Consider the following 21,854-nt stretch of genomic DNA (forward strand, 5'->3'; position numbering starts at 1 on the left):
AGTTAGAGCACTGTCTGCTCTTCCAAAGATCCTGAGTTCAATTCCCAGCAACCACATGATGACCATTCATAATGAGATCTGGTGCCCTCTTCTGGATGCAGGCATATATGCAGGCAGAACACTATACATAATAAATAAATCTTTTTTAAAAAAAAGAAATTAAGAATCTGATGACCAGTAAATATTCAAAAAGTGATAAGACATGGTTGTTACACGTCTGTTATCCCAGCACTCTACAACCAGAATACAACCAGAAGTGGTTGCACCCTTGGCTATGCAAAGTTCGAGGCCATCCTGAGCTTTTATAAGAGACCATGTGGGGCTGTCAAGATCACTCTAGTGCTGACCACCTGAGTTTGACCCCTGGAAATCACATGGTGGAATGAGAGAACGAGCTCCTACCAGTTGTCCTGACCTCCACAAGGTCTTAGTGACACACAACAGACATGCACACAAATATTAAAAAAAAAAAAAAGTTCCAGGTGCAGTGGCAGGAGGATCTGTCTGAGTTTAAGGTCAGCCTGGTCTATGTAGTAAGTTCCAGGACAGCCAGGGCTACATGGAGAAACCTTGTCTCAGAACCCCCCCCCCCCAAAAAAAAGAAAAACCACAAAACAACCAAAAACACCAAATGGGCCAAGGATAACCAGTGCACGTTACAACTCAGTAACTACACAGGTAAGTCAGTAACAGCTCCCACGAGCACACTGCCTGTGTTAGCAACAAGATTTGGGACACCACGACTTTTCAAATCCGTCAAGGAACGCCCTGCTCTTCAGCAAAACAACTTACTGGTTGCATCTCTGTGAACACTGAAGAAAGGCTATTCCAGATGTCCTCTAGGTTGATCCTGACACGTTTCCAAAAGGCAAGAGCTGGGCTAGGGCTCGGGCTAGTGGGTGGGAGGATGGGTCTGCGTCTCAGGTGTACAGGGGCCTGAGGAGAGGTGGTGCTCATCCCGGTGGTGGGTGAACTGCAGCCACTGTCAGGACAGAGACTGGAGTCCAGAGGGCACTCCTCCAGGAGCTTGTTGCAAGGGCACTGCTGGTAGGTGCAAGGCCGGTGCTCCGTGCGGAGTTCGTTCAGTGCCCCAATTCGAAGGCGCCCAGAAATACCATGCAGCTTTCCGGCGCGGCTCCTGCTCATGGTACCCGACTTACAGTGGCAGTGCCATGGGCCCCAAGGCATCAGCATCACTCGCAGATCCTCAGGAGATGGCATGGCTGTGGGCGATGCTTTTCGCCACGGGGTCGGGGTGGACCCAGGTGTCGACCACTGGTGCAGGGTGCTCTCGAGAGTCTCGGAAGTCAGGTCCACAGGCTTTGAAGAGAGGGGTGGCAGATCGGTGGTGGTCATCCTAATCTCTCGCTCCTGGCTATTGGCTACAAACCTCCCGGGGGCTGTGCTAACACTCATAGTACTGGAGGTCGAAGTGAGAGTTGCAGGGTAGGTGGTTTTTTTGGCATCAATCACGGCTCCCTCTTCCAAGGAGCCATCATACTCATTGAAGTTGGACGCTGATGACCGGCTAATACCTGACACAGTGGACAGGAGCTCAGCTGCTGCCGGGGCAGCCAGGCGGTCAGCAGTGGCTAGCGCATCATTATCATCCTCTAGAGTTACCTTCACCTTTCGGTGTACACTGTTCCGGATAGTGACGCTTGTGCTCCGGCGGCTGCGGGCTGGGCCAAAGCGGACGCTGATCCGCGGCATCCCAGTTGTGTTCGTGGTCGGGTTTGAGGTTGGGTTTGAGGTCGGGTTTGAGGTTGGGTTTGAGGTCAGGTTTGACGTTGGGTTTGACGTTGGGTTTGACGTCTGGTCTTGGGCCCCCGCCGCCCGGAGCCCCAAACTAAGTAGCAGGGCCCAGAGCAGCATGCAGGCGGCGGGGACCATGGGGCTGGGAAGGTCGAGAGGTAGGCCCAGGCGTCTACCTTCTCTCCCTCCCTTCCACTCTCCACCAACCCTCCAGGTCTCGAGGTCCTGTGAACCGACCAAAAGGGTGCTCCAAGGCGCGGGCCACGCCCCTCCCCAAGGCGCGTGCCACGCCCCTCCCCTAAGTGCTCTTCCCGCACAGGGCCAGCAGCCCCAGGGGCTGAGCTAAAAAATCACCAGGAACTCTGGTGAGCAAGAATTCTGTGCCAGAACCGAAAGGTGGATTATGATGTAAGAACTTGGAGGAAACTTGTTCGACTTAAATCTCCCATCACAGTTTATTAAAGGCTACAGGTCTGAATTTACTAACAAGGGTGAAAACGCCAGCTTTGGTAGCAATTCTTCCCAGGATCACAGGAGCAGACTAAGGGATTGGCTCTTCAAGAGTCTGCAAGCTGGCTCCTGGGATCCCAGCAGACAGGCTGGCTGTGGTTGTTGGTTAAACCCTCACCTTCCCTCCACCTCCCCTCAAACGGCTGCCATCTTACAACCATCTGGGAAGGATCCCAGAGGTTTTGATTACAGAGAAGGAATATGAGACCCACATGTTTTATAGCTAAAGCAGAATTAAAACCCAGAGCCCTGCTCTTCCAGTACCACACTTGGTCTTCCTTTTGGAAGCCGAAGTGCAAGTCACCCCACATATAGGGTTCCCACCCTCAAATCCCAGCTTGAAGGCAGTGTCCAGAAGCGGGGATCCAGTGGAACTTGGGGCAGGGGGTCAGGATGAGATGATTTACAGAACAGCTCCAGTGTGCAGAGCATTCACCATCTTGGCCTGAGTCTACGGCCCCTTGTCCAGTTTTGTGTTAGGTGCCTTTGAGCCATGGAGATCCTGGTCCAGCCTACAGAGGGTTGGGGGACAGAAGCCAAGGGAATTAGGAGCTAGAAATGTGGCGCTTGAGTCGCTTTCCTTTTCCGCTCACTGACATACTCCCCACTGGCTACTGTCTCTTTGCTGCTGGGTTACCTATTCATAATTTGTTTTAATGTTTGTTTGTTTGATGCCTCCTCAGTGTCCCTTGAATAATTTTTTATTTGTTCTTTAAGTTTTGTTTACATACCAAAACCGGGTTTAATTTATTTATGAATGTGCACACATGCATGCCGTGGATTTATCCCACCACTAGGGTCTGGAAGTCAAACTCAAGTTGTCAAGCTTGTCAGCGAGTACCTTTGCCCACTAAGTCATCTCCTTGGCCCCCTTCACTGTTCTTGACAAATATAATAGTGTCCTTAACTTCTTCTCTAGGTGTATGCAGTTTCCCCCTACGTGTCTTAGTTCTTTCTATCTCCCCAGAGACACTAAGAAACAGGACAACCAGCACCCTTAAGTGCAGGACTCACTGTCTGACAACTTCAGGGATGTGGACTTGATCTAGGGAGATGAGTTGAGCCAGCTCCCCAAGGCTGTCCAGAAATCGGATCTTTCGTGTGAACTTGGAACTGAAGAGAGAATACATCAATTATGTTCTGTATCGGGAGACTGCACTGGAGGATCTCAGAGAAGTGGGGCAAGCAGGATGGCAGGGCTGAAAAGGAGTAGGGGACCACCTCCTTACCGGCAGTAGTGACAATAGAGAAAGGGATGTCTACAGTTGTGTCTTGAACTAGTACCTGATAAAGGGCCGAACCAGTGCCAGGAATGCCTTCACATACCACGTAGCGTGGACAACCACCAGGGCTCTAAGGTTTTTCCGAAGCCTGAGGAAGAATCCAATATGACCTTTATGTTCCCTGTTCCGCCTTAGTCCATGGAACAGGTGGGCTATCTTCAACGCTGCAGGCTCCTCGGTGTCTCTCTTCCAAATTTCTCTGGCAGCTGTGCCTAATCCCCATGCCTTGAGCTTGTCCCAATTTACTCAGCCCTCTCTACTCTAAACTTAGGGGATGTTCCTTTCCTAGCTCCTCTGTCTCTGCAACTCAGTTCCCTCCAGCCCACACAGATTCCTTTCTCCGTTTCCACCAAGCAGCCCAAGCGACATAAAAGTCAGAGAGGAAGTTGGGTGTACCTGTGGTGCCTGTGATCTGAGCACTCTGCTGTGACCCCGGCAGAAGCAAAGAGGTCAGGAATTCAAGGACAACTGGGGCTACACTGAGAATTCCAAGCCAACCTAGGCTACATGAGCCCCTATATAAAATGAACTCCTCCTCCAAACAGGAAACAGCAAAGCTCTTAAGTAGGAAAAAGACCAGCAAGGAGGAAAAATGAAAACGATTCAAGAAGAAAATTAAACAAGGGCGAGATGGCCACGACAGACGTGGTGATAACACCTGTTTGTTATCCAAGCACTGGGGGGAGGCAGAGAGGCAGGAAGACCAGGAGTTCAGGGTCACCTTTGGCTACATAGATAGTTCAAGGTGAGCCTCAATTATATGAAACCCTATTTCCAATAAAAATAAATAAATGGCTGGGTAGTGGCGGTGGTGGCGCACGCCTTCAAGATCTCTGTGAGTTTGAAGCCAGCCTGGTCTACAGAGAGAATTCCAGCACACCCAGGACTGTTATACAGAGAAACCCTGTCTTGAAAGACAAAAAACACACAAACAAAAACCAAACACAATGAGGGGAATGATTTAAACATCGGGGATGAAGGAAGATGAAGAGAAAGCAGTGGAGATGTGGAAGGGAAGTGGCAAGACTGGGGAAAGGGGGAGAGACTGCGGGTGCGGGCAGCGTGCCTTGGGAGTCACAAGGAACTGAACAGAAAAGCTAAGTGACCTGTCCACAGTGCACTTAGTCCTAAGGGCTAGACGGCCCTGACTCGACGGGCTACAACAGGAGACACTTCTTTTTTTTTTTTTTTTTTTTTGGATTTTCGAGACAGGGTTTCTCTGTGGCTTTGGAGCCTGTCCTGGAACTAGCTCTGTAGACCAGGCTGGTCTCGAACTCACAGAGATCCGCCTGCCTCTGCCTCCCAAGTGCTGGGAGTGCGCTAACAGGAGACACTTCTGAAGAGATGTAGGACAAAGAAAGGAGGGAGTAGGGATGGTGACCCAGGCCAGTGATCCCACGATCCCAGTACTCAAAAGGCTGGGCTGGGCAACCTTGACCTTGAGGACAACATGGGGTGTGTTGCAAGTCATTCTCAGGAAAGAAAGAGGGAAAACAACAATGGGATCAAATGGAAGAAGAAAACAATAGAAAAAATGAGGACACCATAGCAGAGAGCTGTGTCCCTCTTGCCCTGGGGTCTCACCTCCTATCCAAGGTGCGGTAACACTGGCGTATCCAGCCCAGAGGCGGTACCTGGGCCCTGCGTGTGCCTCCACTCAAGTGAACGAGCAGATAATTTTCAGCTACCAGCAGTTCCAGAGTTCCCACCATATACCTGGGGACAACGTTGCAGCGGAGGTGTATGCTGTGTGTTCAGGGGCTCAGACGCATGAATGCAGAGATTCTCGACCAGGGGTCTTTGCCACTCTCCTCCCTTAGTCCCCTTTACAAGCCTTTTTGGGTTTCCACCTCACCTGAACAAGTGTTCCATGACATAGGTGTAGTTGGGAACGCTGCTTGGGGGTAGATAGCAGGAAGCAAAGAGGATGACAGCATTGAGGCCATCACCATGGTAACCTGGGGACCAATATGAGAAAAACTTACTCAGTTACAAATCTGTAAAGAAATAGTACTTCTACTTAGGATAAGGGATACTGAGTCTTGGGAAGTCAGGAAGGATGCTAAACCTAACAACTGAGTCTCCAGCTACGGAACAGTAGTCAAGCTGCCAGAGGTTTCTTTGTGTGTGTGTTTTTTATGTGGTGTATGAGTGTGTTGCCTGCATGTATGCATGTGCACCATGGGGAAGGGAAGAGCTTGTGAGAGCACCTGGAGCTGGAGTTACTGGCAGTTGTGAGCTGTCATGTGATTGCTGGGAAGTCCAGCTGCTTTGCGGGAGCAACAGGACCTCTTGTCTGCTGGGCCCTCTCAGTGCTGCTGTTGCCACAGCTCATGTTTCCATTTATTATTATTGTGTACATGCACGAATGGGTCCATGTGGGGGTCAGAGGACAACTTCAGCTAGCGGGGTTAGTTCTCCTTGCACCCCTCCCTGGGTTCTGGGGATCAGACCCAGGTTGCCAGGCACGCATGGCAAGCACCTTGACTCACTGGCCCGCAATGCCATAGTTTTCATGCCCAGTCTGCCTGTCATTACCTCCATGAGAGAGCACTTTCCTATAGGGCTCAATGATGGTCATGTCCACTCGCTGCTCTCGCTGTCCTGTCCGGAACACTCTCCAGCGGTGGCCATCTTCTCCAGCCATGTCCCACACACAACCCCGGCCCAGCCTCTCAGCTGCCTCGCTGGCCCCCAGGCCTTCTGCCCGAGGCAAATCATCTAAAACACAGTTTTGGGTGGGGGGAGATGCACAAGGCAGATTTCTTGTAATTTGCTGGTTTGTTGGAGTTTCTCCTCAAATTTTTGTTGTTTGAGTTTCTGAGAGAAGGTCCCACTGCGTGGCTCAGGCTAGTCTCCAACTCAGTTCTTCTGCCTCACCTTTCTGAGTGCTAGGATGATTTATTTACTTACTCATTCATTCATTCATTCATTCATTTATTGAGACAGGGTTTCTCTGTGTAGCTCTGGCTGTCCTGGAACTCGTTCTGTAGACCAGGCTGGCCTCGAACTCACAGAGATCCGCCTGCCTCTGCCTCCCAAGTGCTGGGATTAAAGGTGTGCGCCACCATGGCCCAGTCTGAGTGCTAGGATTACCAGGTGTCCACTACTGCATATACTGAATATACTATTTACTCTCTCATGTTTCAATATTTCTTTTCTTTTTCTTCTCTTTTCCCCAGACAGGATTTCTCTGTGTAGCCCTTGGCTGGCCTCAGGGAGCTGCCTACTTCTGTCTCCTGAGTGCTGGGACTACTCAATGAACTCAACTTTTTGTATCTTTCCCTAACTTTCCCCTTTTCCTTAGGATGCTCTCTTGTCTCTCTCTCTCCCCTCTCTCTTTCCTTCTCTCTCTTTCTCCTCAATCTCAAGCTACCTGGACCAGTCTTCAGTTCACTACATAACCAATGATGACCTTGAGTTTCTGTCTGTGCGTCCCAACCCCTGGGATTACAGGTGCGCCGATCCATGCACAGCTTCTACCAGGGCTCAAACCCAGGGCTCTGGGCATAATAGGCAAGCAGCACTCTGGCCTAAGCTACATTCCCACACCTCCTTCTTTCTTTTAGATGAAGTCTCAATTTGTATTCCATGTAGGTATTGAGCTTTCAGTCCTCCCACCTTAGCCCGCCCGGTAGCTGGGGGCTTCACGGACAGTCTCTAGCTCACAGGCTCTTACTTCTTTCCTTCCTCTCTTTTTGAGACAGGGTCTCACCCTGTAGCTTTGGCTGCCATAGGACTCACTGTTTGCTGCCCAGGCTGGCTTCAAACTCATTAATTAATTTCTTGATTAATCATTTTGTTCATTGTTATTGCTGTTATTTTGTGTGTGTCTGTGTGTGTGTTTAGGTTTTTGGAAACGGAATGTTTCTATTTATCCTTGAAACTCAATAAGTAGATCAGGCTGGCCTCTGACTCACAGAGACTGCCCATATCTGCCTCCTGAGAGCTGGGATTAAAGATTTGTGCCAGCAGCTGGGTGGTGGTGGCAGCCTTTAATGTCAGCACTGGGAGACAGAGGCAGGTGGAACTGTTCAAGACCAGTCTGGTCTACAGAGCAAGTTCCAGGAGAGCCAGGGCTACACAGAGAAACCCTGTCTTGAAAAAACAAAAATCAAACAAACAGACAAAAAAAAAAAAAAATGTGTGCTAGCAACCGCAGCCAGCTCTGGCTTTTTAAAACTGGGTTGTGGGGATGTAGCTCAGGGGCTCATGCCTGTGTGGCAAGGACTTTGCCAAAGGAGGTTGTTTTCAGTCTATAGCCATTAAGCGTGACCAGATATCCCATGATTAAACCTTCCTGTCTTTCCTCATTGTCTGCGGAAGTCTAAACCCCTTAGCATAGCAGCCACCATGACACAAACTTTGCCAGCATAACCCAGCGCTAGCTTTTCACGCTCTTCCTCCTAGGTCTCCGTGTCTAGTCAGGCTTCAAGCTTTGAACGCCCCAGGGCGCCACTCCTGACTCACTATGTCTACTAGAACAGCCCTCTCTAACCCTGAGAAACGTGACCCTTGATTCAGCATCTCCTCGCTGTCCTGAACAGCCACACAGAGCCCGACCTCCAGCTGGATTACTTCTAGGCAGTTACGATTTCCTAAGAGCAGGGCACCTTATGTGTCTGTTTAGTTCATCGGGGAGACAAGCTTCCCTTTGGAGCCTAGACTGTCCTCAGACTCCTGGCAATCTTCCCACCTCAGCCTTAGAGCTGGATCACAGGCCTGCAGCACCCCACTCCTCCTCCACCCCCGACTTAGAGCTGGATCACAGGCCTGCAGCACCCCACTCCTCCTCCACCCCCGACTTAGAGCTGGATCACAGGCCTGCAGCACCCCACTCCTCCTCCACCCCCGACTTAGAGCTGGATCACAGGCCTGCAGCACCCCACTCCTCCCCCTGTCCCCCCTCCAGCCTTTTGTTCTGATAACCTCAGGCCAGTCAGGTGGCATCTGGTGACCATAGTTCCAGCACTTGGGGGGGGGGCCACAAGACGAGAAGGATCTTGAGTTTGAGACCAGCCTAGGTTACAATAGAGATCCTACTCCTGTCCCAAACACAGCAGTAGTAAGAATTCAGTCTTAGTCCAGGAAAGCATGGGACAGGCATTTACTTTTTTTTTTTTTTTTTTTTTTTTTTTTGAGAAGAGTTTCTCTGTGCAATACCCTTTGCTTTGTGAAACTCACTTTGTAGACCAGGGTGGCCTCAAACTCACTGAGATCCACCTGCCTCTGCCTCTGCCTCCTGAGTGCTGGGATTAAAGGAGTACGCCACCATTACCTGGCTCTTTTTGTTTTTTAGTTTGTTATGTATACAATATTCTTTCTGCATGTATGCCTGAAGGCCAGAAGAGGGCACCAGACCTCATTACAGATGGTTGTGAGCCACCATGTGGTTGCTGGGAATTGAACTCAGGACCTTTGGAAGAGCAGGCAATGCTCTTAACCTCTGAGCCATCTCTCCAGCGCCCCCCCCCCCTTTTTTTTGTGTGTATTTTTTTGAGACAGGGTTTCTCTGTGGCTTTGGAGCCTGTCCTGGAACTAGCTCTTGTAGACCAGGCTGGTCTCGAACTCACAGAGATCCGCCTGCCTCTGCCTCCCGAGTGCTGGGATTAAAGGCATGCGCCACCATCGCCCGGTGCCCCCCCTTTTTTTAACCTCAATATTTTTCTTTCGTTAGTCTGTTTGCTTTTTTGCTTATTTTTGAGACAAGGTATCACTATGTGTCCCAGACTAGCCTCAAACTCAAGAGATCCACCTGCCTCTGTTTCCCAAGTGCTGGGATTAAAGGCTTGAACCACCATGTCAGCCTTAGGCCTTTTTCTTAACAAATTTCCCCTTCCAGCTCTTGGCTGATCTTCTGTCCATTCTGGAAGCTGTTCCTTTCCTTTCTGAGAAAATGTTTCTGGTCTGTCCACTCAGCTACTATAATTTATTTTTGGGATTATTTATTATTTTATGTGTATGGGTGTTTTGTCTGCAAGTATGTATATGCGCCACATGCATGCCTAGTGCCCTTGAAGGCCAGAAGAGGGCAGCAGATTCTCTGGGACTGTAGTTATAGACAGCTGTCATGTGGGTGCTGGGACTCAAACCCAGGTCCTCTGGAAGAGCAACCAGTGCTCTCAACCACTGAGCCATCACTTCAGCCCCTGCTTACTATCCTAACATCCCATCCCATCCATTCTCCCTGCCCTACATTTCTGTCCGCTTCAATTTTATCAGCCCCATCCTTGGGTTTGCGCCTACCTTCCCATTCAAATTCATGTCCGCTGTCAAGCTGCTCGGAGTCGGATGGTGTCTCCAGCTCATCCACCTCCAGGTCCAAGCTGCCATCCGAAGAGGAAGATTCAGAATGGTTGGGAGAAGCTCCAGTTTTTCCTCTTCCCTCGGTCAGATTCAGCTGTAATTCTGGTGCAGAGAGACGCTTCCGCATAGGGCGCTGGCCACACAGGGCCAGCGTGCTGGGGGTACCTGTGGCTGGAAGACATGAGGGGAAAAATACCCAAATGGAAAACCTGTGCCAGTTGATGGTGATTCAACAGCCCTGTGTGGGATGGAGCCAAAGGCCTGTGACCCTAGCACTAAAAGAGACAAGAGGCTCAGAAGTTAAAGGCCATTTTGACTATGAATCAAGATAGTGAGCAGGGCTGGAGAGATGGCTCAGAGGTTAAGAGCATTGCCTGCTCTTCCAAAGGTCCTGAGTTCAATTCCCAGCAACCACATGGTGGCTCACAACCATCTGTAATGAGGTCTGGTGCTCTCTTCTGGCCTGCAGGCAACACACAGACAGAACACTGTATACATAATAAATAAATATTTTTTAAAAAAAGATAGTGAGCAGCCTGGGCTACATGAGTCTCTACATCAAGACAAACCAATGAACACACAAGGACTTCTATATACAGAAGCCGTGAAACCAGGAGTGGTGGTTCCCATCTGCAGCTACAGCACTGGGAGGCAGGGGCATCAGGATGCTGCAAGTTTGGTCTGCTTGTTTCTTTCTATGTGTGTGGGTTTTTCTCATGTATGTTTGTCTCTACACTACATGTGTACCTGTTGCTTTAAGAGCCCAGGGAGGGGTGTCAGATCCCCTGGTTGTGAGCCACCACATGGATTCTGGTAATCAAATGGAAGAGCAGTCAGTGCTTTTAACTGAGCCATCTCTCTGGCCCTGATAGCTGCCAGTTTGAGGCTAGTTTAGACTACACGTGGGCTACAGAGTAGAGACTGTCAAAAAATACCTCAGGTGTGGTGGCACACACCTTTAATCCCAGTGCCCCTGAGGCAGAGACAGGCAGATCTCTGAGTTCAAAGTCAGTCTAGTCTACAGATGAGTTCCAGGCTAGTTAGGGTTACATAGGGAGACACTGTTTCAAACAGACAAAACAACAGTAACAAAAAACACCTAAAATAAAAATTTTAAAGGAGCTAATACCAGCTAAGCAGTAGTGGCCCACGCCTTTAATCCCAGCACTCAGGAGGCAGAGGCAGGCAGATCTGTGTGAGTTCAAGGCCAGCCTGGTCTACAGAGTGAGTTCCAGGACAGCCAGGGCCAGACAGAGAGACCCTGTCTCGAAAAATCAAAAACAACAAAAAAGATAATACCCGTGAATTTGAGACAGAAAAGAGACACAGGGCAAGTGGAAAGGAGAAAGAGCACTGCAAAGGACAGAAGCTACACAGTAAAGATTCTTGCCTAAAAACAGCCTCAGAAGCCGGGCGGCGGTGGTGCACACCTTTAATCCCAGCACTTGGGAGGCAGAAGCAGGAGGATTTCTGTGAGTTCCAGGATTGCCAGTACTATTCACAGAGAAACCCTGTCTCAAAAAACCAACAAAACAAAACACCAAAAACAAAAAACAAAACAGCCCCAGGAGTAGAGTCAGACTCGAGGTCTAGTTCCCACTTGCCTTGCCCTACCGGCCTGTGAGTCTCTCTGAGGGTCTTCGGGATCTCCAGCTGAGCCAGCCTCCTCCGGAAGCAATCTAGCGTGCAGGGATGGAACAGAGACTTAGATGCCAGCACCCAGCAGGTGTCCTCAGCTTTCTCGCTCCACCTTGACTGTTTTCTTCCTTGCCTCTTCCCCTCCCCTAAAGATTTTGTTTCTGTGGCTACGTGTTTTGCCTACATGTTTATCTGTGCACCACACATGTGCCCGGCGCCTTTGGAGCCCAGAAGGTGTCAGATCCCCTGGGACTAGAGTAAAGAATGGTTGTGGGTCACTATGTGGGTTCTGAGAATCAAATCTGGGTCCTCTGGAAGAGCCACAGGAAGGCAAAAGGCTCTTCCCTTACCTGGGAAACTCCTCGTCTTGCCATTCTTCCCTCAGCTCCAGCTCTCCGAGTCTCAGGGCTGCTCCTGGCTCTGCGGCTCCTGCCTTCTCCCCAGCCCTGACATCAGCCCCGGCCCCCAAGAAGAAAAGATCATGAGACAACCTATTCAGTATCCTACAGGAGCCAGACAGCAGGTGGCAGACACTAGCGGAAGAACGTGTCACAGAGGACACTCGTCTCTGTATACAGACATTCTACCTTTTCCACTCGGCTGAATCAAACCACCTACGGATGAGTTTAGCAGAGAGGCAGGGCCATCAGGCAATCCCTGTGCCTCTGTGATAGTGACTTCACCTGCAGTGTAGGCACGGAAGGCGTCCCACACCACAACTGGCGGGAGCCCAGACAAACCTGGCCAGTTAACCCTGAGAAAAGCACTAGGAGATGGCACCTGGTCAGCCCCGCCTTCCCTCCACTGTGCTGGGAAAATGAGGCCCGTCTAAAGACAGGGAGAAAGGACAGATTCACTGGGAAGCAGAACCCGGGTATAAATTCAGTTCTGGCCAGGCGGTGGTGGCACAAGCCTTTTTAATCCCAGCACTCGGGAGGCAGAGGCAGGCGGATCTCTGGGAGTTCGAGGCCAGCCTGGTCTACAAGAGCTAGTTCCAGGATAGGCTCTAAAACTACAGAGAAATCCTGTCTCGGAAAAAAAAAAAAAAAAAAAGAAAGAAAGAAAAAAATTCAGCTCTGGGCCAGATTTCCATTCTAGAGAGTGGGGGTTTGATAAGTAAGAGAAAGGTGGTCTATCCGATGTAAGATAGGAACTTTCAACTGTGGAATTGTTCCATTCTGTATACGTTCCTGCCTCAAACCACCCTGTCCCTCCTCTTCGAGCTCTTCTTTGAGGAATCCGGGAAGCCTTGACTGGTAGGAACCGCCCTCTCTGCCTGTAGTCAGGGCAAGCCCTTACTCACCCTGCTCCTCCTAATGTCAGTTTCCCCGTTTCCTGCACAGTGCCCATCTTCCTCGGCGTCCCGAGTTCTCTCAACACTTTATGAAGGGTAGGAGGCTGTGACCCCAGCCCCCACCACTCTTTCCTTTTCTGTTTCAGCCTTTGCTCTGGCCTCTAAGGAGGTGTGGAAGGGAGGCAACCTCATCTTCAAACAGGTTTTGCCACCTCCCCTCCCAAGGAGCAGGTCTGCCCCAAAGCCCAGCCTCTCGTGTGGGGGCGGGCTTTCGGGTGGAGAGTGAGATTTCTAGGGTGGCCGTTTGTTGTTCTCTAGTCCAGATTCTTCGTAACTTGGAAGTCCCTTGTTTCGCTCTTTTAAGGGGAGGGGGTGTTAAAAGATAATTTTATGTTTTTGCATTCCTGGGGAAGCCTGAAGCTAATGATGGATAAGAATCTTTTCCAGAAAATCTGAGGCTGGGCTATGCAATTGAATCCAGAGCTCACTGATTGATTTTTCTAGTTTTAGCTAGCCAGTTTAACCCCAGCAATTTCCCAAGAGCTGGACGCACAATCCGCCCAGCCTTTGTGTGTTCTGGAGATCCGAACCTGGGTCCTCCTGCTTGAATAAGTGCCTATCCACAAAGGCAGCTCCCCAAACCTTTATTTTTTTCAGTGTCTTACATTCAAACAGTATGATGGGGGGAAAGTATGGGTGATCTTTCTGCCTCAGTTCCTTAGGAGCTAGGTTTTACTTTTACTCCTCACCGCCGCCCCCTTGTCCCCAGAGGGTTTCTCTGTAGCTTTGGAGCCTGTCCTGAAACTAGCTCTTGTAGACCAGGTTGGCCTTGAAATCAGAGATCCGCCTGCCTCTGCCACCCAAATTGCAGGGATTAAAGGTGTGCGCCACCACCGCCCAGCTGGTTTAACTTATTTTTAAAATATGATTTAGTGTGTGTGACATCTTGTGAGATTGGTACTCTCCTTCCACCTAAGGATCAACTTCAGGTGGTCATCTTGGCACTGAGTGCCTCTGTCCACATCATCTTGGAACCCCAGCAGGTAGCTTTTAAAAGCAGGTTCTGGTGAGGGCTTGTAACCTCTGCTACTCAGGAGGCTGAGGCAGGACTGCAAGTTCAAAGCCAGCCTGGGCAATTTAGGGAGACCCTGTCTTACAAAGTTAAAACTGGTCAGTGGTAGACTGTTGTAGAATATTATTTTAAGGTGTGTTACTTTTATTTATGCTCGGAACACTTGTTTAATGATGCAAAGATGTGTTTGACTAAATAAAATTTACCGGCAGTCTGGAGGCTGAGCCAGCAACTAGCTGACGGGAAGGAGTAGGGCGGAGCCAGGTGGAGAAGGGTTTATAAGGAGGGACCAGAAAGAGCACAAGGAGGCGAGCTAGGTGAGCTGCGTGCTGTTCAGACTCTCCGGGGAGCAAGATTCTACCTCAACCTTTGAATCACGAGATCTTTAGGGGGAATGGAGACTTAGAAAGTTCTCTCTGAAAGCATGGTGCCAGAGGGAACAGAATTTCCTCAGGCTGCGCTACTTGTAGCCTGGCCGCTGGTAGCGGCAGAGCTGCGGTTGCTGATTAGGACAGCCGCAGCTTCAAAGGCAGCAACCATTAAAAAGAGGGCAGCAGGGCTGGAGAGATGGCTCAGAGGTTAAGAGCATTGCCTGCTCTTCCAAAGGTCCTGAGTTCAATTCCCAGCAACCACATAGTGGCTCACAACCATCTATAGTGAGGTCTAGTGCCCTCTTCTGGCCTGTAGACATACACACAGACAGAATATTGTATACATAATAAATATAAAAATATTGTATTTAAAAAAAAAAAGAGGGCAGCAGCAGAACACGGGCCCAGCGTGCATGAGGCTAGGTTCAGTCACCAGAAACACACACACACACATACACACACACACACACACACACACGAAGGCTTTAAGTCTATCTTGGACCTGCTTTCCCAGCATGAGGAAAAGAGAAGACAAGTTGGGCATCTCACATCGCAGCTCAGCAAGGAGAGGCTTCCGCAGGAGGATTGCTAAAGTTAGCTCCAGTTGTTTGATAAGCAAGGGCAGTTTGGGAGAGTGTTTTAAAAAAAAGAAACAAAACAGGCCAGGTCATGGTGGTGCATGCTTTTAATCTCAGTACTAGGACGGCAGAGCCAGGTGGGTCTCAGTTTCAGGACAGACTGCTCTACAGAGCGAGTTCAAGGACATCCAGGGAGACACAGAGAAACCCTGTTCAAAAAACAAACCAACAAAAACCAAACTGAGGCCATGACTGAATATTTTAAGCACAGCTATGTGACAGAAATCACATAGGGAAGGTTGAGCGCTCCAGCTGAGTCAACAGAGCAGGAGCGAGAGAGGGGTTTGTCAGAGGTGGGGCCACTATCAGAAGGGCACAAGGAGGCGAGCTAGGTGAGCTGCATGCTGTTCAGACTCTCCAGGCCCGATAACAAAAAGAGACAAGACCTCAAACAGGAAGAAAGTATTTAATACAAAACAAAAATGCAAAACAAAGTACCAAAGTCACAGGACACAATCCCTTTGGTTCAGTGATCGCACCAATAGTTCACGTTCCCAATGGCTACAGACATCATACCCTAAAGTGAAGTCGGGTTGCCCCAAACTGCCACATCCTACAGTTCATCAATATTGTTTGCAATTTCAATGGGGTAAGAACAGGGAAAATAGGCTGGCTGAAAAAAAGGGGGAGAGGGAGAGACCACACATGCAGACTAGTCACTGGGAGAGAGCTCGCTGCCGGCTCATGATGTATCCCTGTACATGCTACATGAGGCTAAGTCCCTTGGTACAATCACAAATAAACACACACAATCCAGCAACTCTGAGCACTCCCAGGGAAGACAGCAGAGGAGGGAAAGGCTGACATAAAGAGGGGGCAGGTCACAGGATACCGGGAACATCTACTCCTAACCCTCATTTACAGATAGGGAAATGTCTCACCAGAAGACCCACCCATGCTTTCTTTAACATGAGCAACACCAGAAAAGACAGACGAGAACCTGCCAGAGCCACTGAGGCGGGAGACATCCATGGCCCAATCAAGTTCTGCCCTCCTAGGAAAAAAAAATGCCTACAAGGTACTAACAGCCTTCCTGGGTGCTCCATGAAGCCAAGAACCTCTTGATGCTCCGGGTCTCCTCAGGCTTCCTGTGACCCTGGGACAGAAGCAGGCAAAGAAATAGGAAGTCCAGCCACAGGTGCAAGATGAGACACGAGGCTGGCAGTGGTGGCACACGACTTTAATCCCAGCACTCAGGAGGCAGAGGCAGGCGGATCTCTGTGAGTTCGAGGCCAGCCTGGTCTATAGTGAGTTCCAGGACAGGCTCCAAAGCTACAGAGAAAACCTGTCTCAAAAAAACAAAACAAAACAAAAAAAAAGATGAGAGACTAGTCAGGTATGGTTGGTTATACGTGACTACAATTCCACTCAGGAGGATTAGGAGTTCAAGGCTTGCCTCAGACACATACAAAGTTCAAGGCAAGTCTGGGCTAGACGGGTCTCTGTCTCAAGAAGAACTTTTAAAAAATGAAACGGAGAATTCAAGAAGACAAGTAGTTGGTTTCCTGACAGACCTGGCTCTGCCCATGGGCCTTCTGAAGACATGGAGATGGGGTCTACATTCCTTCAGTCCCGCTCTGCTAGGACAGTGGCATATCACACCATACCCATCAAAATTCGAACAGAGGAAAATCAGTGCAGATCAAATAATAAAATAATAAAACTTGTCTGACTGGTAGAGACTGGCTGGGAGAGGCAGGAAGCCATTCTTACAGCAGCTGCTTTCTTCCCTCCCAGCTTTAGGAGAACAGTACACCAGATCCTGGAGCAATAGACACGCTTGCTGAAATGGTCAGACATCTCCAAACATGCACCTGAGGTGGGCAGCCACCTCCTCCACTCTCCCCACCCCTCCCAACAGTCACTTCTTTGATGGGGAGACTCTGGCCGACTGGGACAGTGAGATCTGGCTGCACTTCTCAAAGACAGCCTCGGCTGACAGCTTAGGCAGCCCCTGATCCAGAGGGCACTCATCCACCAAGCTGTTCATGGGCGTGGGGGGCAGCGGAGGGTCCTCGTCATCCTGACTCAGTCCAGCCATCAGGGAGTTACCTGCCCTGTCCAGTTCCTTGTCCGCCTGCTCCCTGGACATTCCCACTACCTCAGGCTGCCCTGGAGGCATCTTCCTTGAGTCAAAGTAGGCTGAGAGGGCTTCCTGGAGCACAGGCAGAAGTTTCTTGCGAGAGACCTGGGTGTTGCCTTGAAGGTAGGTCTGGAGGTCAGGGAAGAGGCTTGGGATGGGGGTCAGCCTCAAGGCTGGGGAGGTGGACTGCTCCAAGACGCCACAGATCTGCAGGAGACAAGAACAAGGCTGATGCTAAATTTGGCACAGCAGAGAGCTGAGGTTTCTGACGGAGGGAAGAGTATTCTGTGTGTCTCACTGTGTAGTCCTGGCTGGCCTGGAACACACGCAGACCCACCCACCTCTGCCTTCTCAGTGCTGAGGTTACCTGTGTGCCAGCATCCCCAACTGAGGTGCCTGGGATCAAATCCAGAGCTTCAAGCATCCGGCAAGCAAGCTGCAGATGATTTACATTTCCAGACCACCTCCCTTTTTCTTTTTTCTTTTTCTTTCTTGACACAAGGTCTTAACACATACTGCTACCCTGGAACTTACTAAGCAGCCTAGGCTGGCCTTGAATGCATTGTAATGCCCCTGCCTCAGCTTCCCATGTGCTGATATTATAAGACACACAGCATGGCTGGAACATTTATTTAGATGACATATTTGAAATCAAAGTACACAGAGGTTTTCTCTCTGTCTCTCTCCCTCTTGACAGGACTGTCATCAAAAGTAGTGTTCTAAATGTCTTACCTAGGAGGGAGGGACGAGATGGCAGAGTAGACAGTAAAAAGATCCTATCTCCCAGCATGAAGAGCACGGGTAGCTACCATCATCAGAGTGGCCGAGAGGGGTAGGTTCCGGAAGATGGGAGGATACTTTCTTATAGCTGAAGTACCTTCCCTTAGCATGGTTGGTGAGAGTCACATGAACACGGACTCTGCCTCAGAACGCACTTTACGCTGACGGCCACGGCAGACGGCAATGATGACACTTACTTGAGTCAGTGACTCTAGTCCTCTGGCTTAGCTCAAAGGGCGAGTGGGCAGGAACCCAAGACAGAAATCACGTTTACCTGATTATAAAACCTCTCCATGTGCCAGCTACCCTACACCAGGGGAGGAAACAAAGGAAATGTGGCAGCAAAGGCAGACACTCCTCTCCTGGGTGCATACAATTCTAGCTGGTACACAGCTGAAAAGGGTCCTACTGTGTGTGCAAGGGTGGGGAGGGGCCCCCTTCTCTCTCTCTCTCTCTCTCACACACACACACACACACACACACACACACACGGGCCCGGGCCCGCACGGCAAGTGCCCCACCCCTGGGCCACACCCTCTGTCCATAAATTGCCAAGACAATGAAAAGAAAGAAAGAATTGATTTTCTCTTAGGTTTTTTGTTTGTTTTGGAGACAGGGTTTCTCTGTGTAGCTATGGAGCCTGTTCTGGAATTCACTTTGTAGACCAGGCTGGCCTTGAACTCAGAGATCTGCCTGCCTCTGCCTCCTGAGAACTGGGATTAAAGGAATGTGCTACCGCCACCGCCTTTTTTTTATGTTTTTTTGTTGTGGTTGCTTGTTTTTGTTTTTGTTTGAATGGTATTGCAAACCCAGGGCTTGGGCTAGGTGAGTACTCTATCGCTGAGCTAAATCCTCAGTCTCTCCCTAAATTCCAGGAATACAGGCCTGGGTCATCATGCCCAGTTAAGAGCAATTTTTTTTTTTTTTTTTGGTTTTTCGAGACAGGGTTTCTCTGTGGTTTTGGAGCCTGTCCTGGAACTAGCTCTTGTAGACCAGGCTGGTCTCGAACTCACAGAGATCCGCCTGCCTCTGCCTCCCAAGTGCTGGGATTAAAGGCGTGCGCCACCACCGCCCGGCAAGAGCAAATTTTTAAGTCCAGGTTGACATTTCCTTGTAACCAGAGTTTGTTTTAAACTCCTCGTAAGCAGGAATTGTTGTCTCTAGCTTTAGGAGTGCTTTTCTCAGTAACTGTATGCCTACGGCTACTCCTCGTAGATCATGTGGATAAAAACACGCACGGGGCCTGGTCCTTGTCTATGAGATTCTGAGTAGCTGGGCCTTGGGCTGGAGACTTCCCTTGCACAATCATGAAGACAACTGAATTCCAGCATCCATCCATGTTGGGTGGCTATGTCACTCTCGCTCCACGGGATCTAAACACCTCTTCTAGCTTCCATGGGCATCCATACACACATATGCACATGCTCACATGGACACAAACACACAATAGTGAATAAAAATTATGCCGGGTGGTGGTGGTGCATGCCTTTAATCCCAGCACTCGGGAGGCAGAGGCAGGCATATCTCTATGAGTTCGAGGCCAGCCTGGTCTACAGAGTGAGTTCCAGGACAGCCAGGACTGTTTCACAGAAAAACCCTGTCTCAAAAAAAATAAATAAATAAGAATAAAACTAAAACACACCCTTTTATAAAGATACAGCCTGAGGCAAGGTCAGCACAGAGCTATAGAACACAAAGGCACACTCTGGTCACTGACCCTCAGATTGACTGATGGAAGACTTACTGTCATTCGAAGTGCCGAGTGGGGACAGAACACAGCTAATTGTCGTACTGGCTCATTCTGAGTGTTGAAGAAGATAGTCATGGCAACCAGGGCATCATAGCTGTGCTCATGGCAGAAAGCACTGAGGTCTTCCAGGAGGTCCAGCCGCTGCAGAAAGGCCTAGAAAGATGAAGCCGAGTAAGGGACGCTTACAGCCAGACCATATTTTTTTTATTGATATTTATTGATCTCTACATTTTTCTCTGCTCCTCTGCCTGCCTCCCCCTTCCCCCCGACTTTCAATCTTCTCCCAAGTTCCCCCAAGCTCCCAATTAACTCAGGAGATCTTGTCCTTTTCTACTTTCTTAGATCTATGTAAGTCTCTATTACTGTCTGCATTGTTGTCTAAGTTCTCTGGGATTGTGGTTTGTAGGCTGGCTTTCTTTGTTTTATGTTTAAAAACCACCTATGAGTGAGTACATGTGATAATTGTCTTTCTGTGTCTGGGTTACCCCACTAAAGATAATGTTTTCTTTCTTTTTCTTTCTTTTTTTCTTTCCTTTCTTTCTTTCTTTAAAGATTTATTTATTTATACAGTATCTTGCCAGTAGGCCAGAAGAGGGCACCAGATCTCATTATAGGTGGTTGTGAGCCACCATGTGGTTGCTGGGAATTGAACTCAGGACCTCTGGAAGAATAGTCAGTGCTCTTAACTGTTGAGCCATCTCTCCAGTCCCCAAAATAATGTTTTCTAGCTTCATCCATTTTCCTGCAAAATTCAAGCTGTCGTTAATTTTTTTCTTCTGTGTCGAACTCTATTGTGTAAATGTACCACATTTTTCTTATCCATTCTTTGATCAAGGGGCATTTAGGTTGTCTCCAAGTTCTGGCTATGACAAACAAAGCTGCTATGAACATAGATGAGCACATGTTCTTGTGGTACGACTGAGCATCCTTTGGATATATATATACCCAAAAGTTGTATTACTAGGTCTTGAGGAAGGTTGTTTCCTAATTTTCTGAGAAATTGCCACACTGACATCCAAAGGGGTTGTACCAGCTTGCATTCCCACCAGCAATGCAGAAGTGTTCCCTTTTCCCCACAACCTCTCCAGCATAAGTTGTCATGAGTGTTTTTGATCTTGGCCATTCTTACAGGTGTAAGATGGAATCTCAGAGTTGTTTTGATTTGCATTTTCTGATGACTAAGGATGTTGAACATTTCCTTAAGTGTCTTCCAGCCATTTTAGATTCCTCTGTTGAGAATTCTCTGTTTAGGTCTGTACTCCATTTTTTAATTGGATTATGTGATCTTTTGGTGTCCAATTTCTTTGGAGATCAGACCTCTCTCTGATTTGGGGTTAGTGAAGATCTTTTCCCATTCTGTAGGCTGTCATTTTGTCTTGTTGACTGTGTCCTTTGCTTTACATAAGCTTTTCAGTTTATTTATTAATTGTTTCTCTCAGTGTCTGTGCTGCTGGGGTTATATTTAGGAAGTGGTTCCCTGTGCCAATACATTTAAGTGTACTTCCCACTTTCTTTTCTATAAGGTTCAGTTAGACCATATTCTTACTAACAAGTAAGGGACGCGTACAGCCAGACCATATCCTTGCTAACTAGCCCTCGCAGAGGTCTGTGCATGTGATTCAATCGTGTATACCACTACAACAGTGGTATACAGCATTTCTGCTGGAGCTGTGACAGACAGGGAGAATGCAGGCTTCCGATTGAGACAGAATTGTTTTAAAAATTAGCTCCACTGCCTTTTCGTCAAGATGGCGCCGAAAGCCAAGAAGGAAGCTCCTGCCCCTCCCAAAGCCGAAGCTAAAGCGAAGGCCTTGAAAGCCAAGAAGGCAGTGCTGAAAGGCGTCCACAGCCACAAAAAGAAGATCCGCACATTGCCCACCTTTCGGTGTCCCAAGACCCTGCGGCTACGAAGGCAGCCTAAATACCCGGAAGAGCACTCCCAGGAGGAACAAGCTTGACCACTATGCCATCATCAAATTCCCCCTGACCACCGAGTCAGCCATGAAGAAGATAGAAGACAACAACACACTTGTGTTCATTGTGGACGTCAAGGCCAACAAGCACCAGATCAAACAGGCTGTGAAGAAACTCTATGACATCGATGTGGCCAAAGTCAACACCCTCATAAGGCCCGACGGAGAGAAGAAGGCATATGTTCGGTTGGCTCCTGATTATGATGCTCTGGATGTTGCCAACAAGATTGGAATCATCTAAACTGAGCCCAGCCGGCTAATTCTAAATATACACTTTTTCACCATAAAAACAAAAACAAACCAAAACAAAAACAAAAAATTAGCTCTACTACAGTACCTCTCAGACATAAGATCAAGAAGTGATAATCATCCCACCTTCCGGGCCTAGGCTTCCTCAATAA

General features: G+C 49.0%; 3 protein-coding genes across 8 annotated transcripts in view; all 3 read right to left on the minus strand.

The window, feature by feature from the left end:
* Window positions 1-590: 590 nt before the first annotated feature.
* On the minus strand, window positions 591-1,893 carry LOC121437742 (protein MENT-like). The gene is made up of 2 exons (XM_041637812.1): window positions 1,799-1,893; window positions 591-1,714 (listed from the first exon to the last, which is right to left on the minus strand). The coding sequence occupies exons 1-2, from the start codon at window positions 1,891-1,893 to the stop codon at window positions 757-759; spliced, it is 1,053 nt and encodes a 350-aa protein (XP_041493746.1). The 3' UTR covers window positions 591-756.
* A 522-nt stretch (window positions 1,894-2,415) lies between these two features.
* Window positions 2,416-12,842, minus strand: LOC121438032 (bcl-2/adenovirus E1B 19 kDa-interacting protein 2-like protein). Of its 3 annotated transcripts, XM_041638215.1 has the most exons (10): window positions 12,796-12,842; window positions 11,843-11,938; window positions 11,469-11,533; window positions 9,795-10,019; window positions 6,087-6,269; window positions 5,404-5,506; window positions 5,133-5,264; window positions 3,550-3,636; window positions 3,280-3,378; window positions 2,416-2,777 (listed from the first exon to the last, which is right to left on the minus strand). In XM_041638215.1, the coding sequence occupies exons 1-10, from the start codon at window positions 12,840-12,842 to the stop codon at window positions 2,717-2,719; spliced, it is 1,098 nt and encodes a 365-aa protein (XP_041494149.1). In that variant the 3' UTR covers window positions 2,416-2,716. The 3 variants fall into 3 exon arrangements, with proteins under 3 accessions (XP_041494149.1, XP_041494152.1, XP_041494150.1); XM_041638218.1 differs by lacking the exon at window positions 12,796-12,842 and having other exon boundaries at window positions 9,795-10,025; window positions 11,843-12,016; XM_041638216.1 differs by lacking the exons at window positions 5,133-5,264; window positions 11,843-11,938.
* Window positions 12,843-14,924: 2,082 nt separating this feature from the next.
* Window positions 14,925-21,854, minus strand: part of LOC121437871 (exopolyphosphatase PRUNE1-like) — a 41,835-nt gene continuing 34,905 nt past the window's right edge. For all 4 annotated transcript variants that reach the window (XM_041637978.1, XM_041637976.1, XM_041637977.1 and 1 more), the window contains 2 exons: window positions 19,475-19,633; window positions 14,925-17,157 (listed from right to left, as the gene is read on the minus strand). In XM_041637978.1, the coding sequence (XP_041493912.1) occupies window positions 16,729-17,157; window positions 19,475-19,633 (588 nt within the window). In that variant the 3' untranslated portion in view covers window positions 14,925-16,728. The remainder of the gene's footprint in view (window positions 17,158-19,474; window positions 19,634-21,854) is intronic.

This window comes from Microtus oregoni, unplaced genomic scaffold (assembly GCF_018167655.1).
Source record: "Microtus oregoni isolate MIOR12 unplaced genomic scaffold, Mior012 000054F_ref0000373, whole genome shotgun sequence".
In the NCBI taxonomy this organism is placed as follows: Eukaryota; Metazoa; Chordata; class Mammalia; order Rodentia; family Cricetidae; genus Microtus; species Microtus oregoni.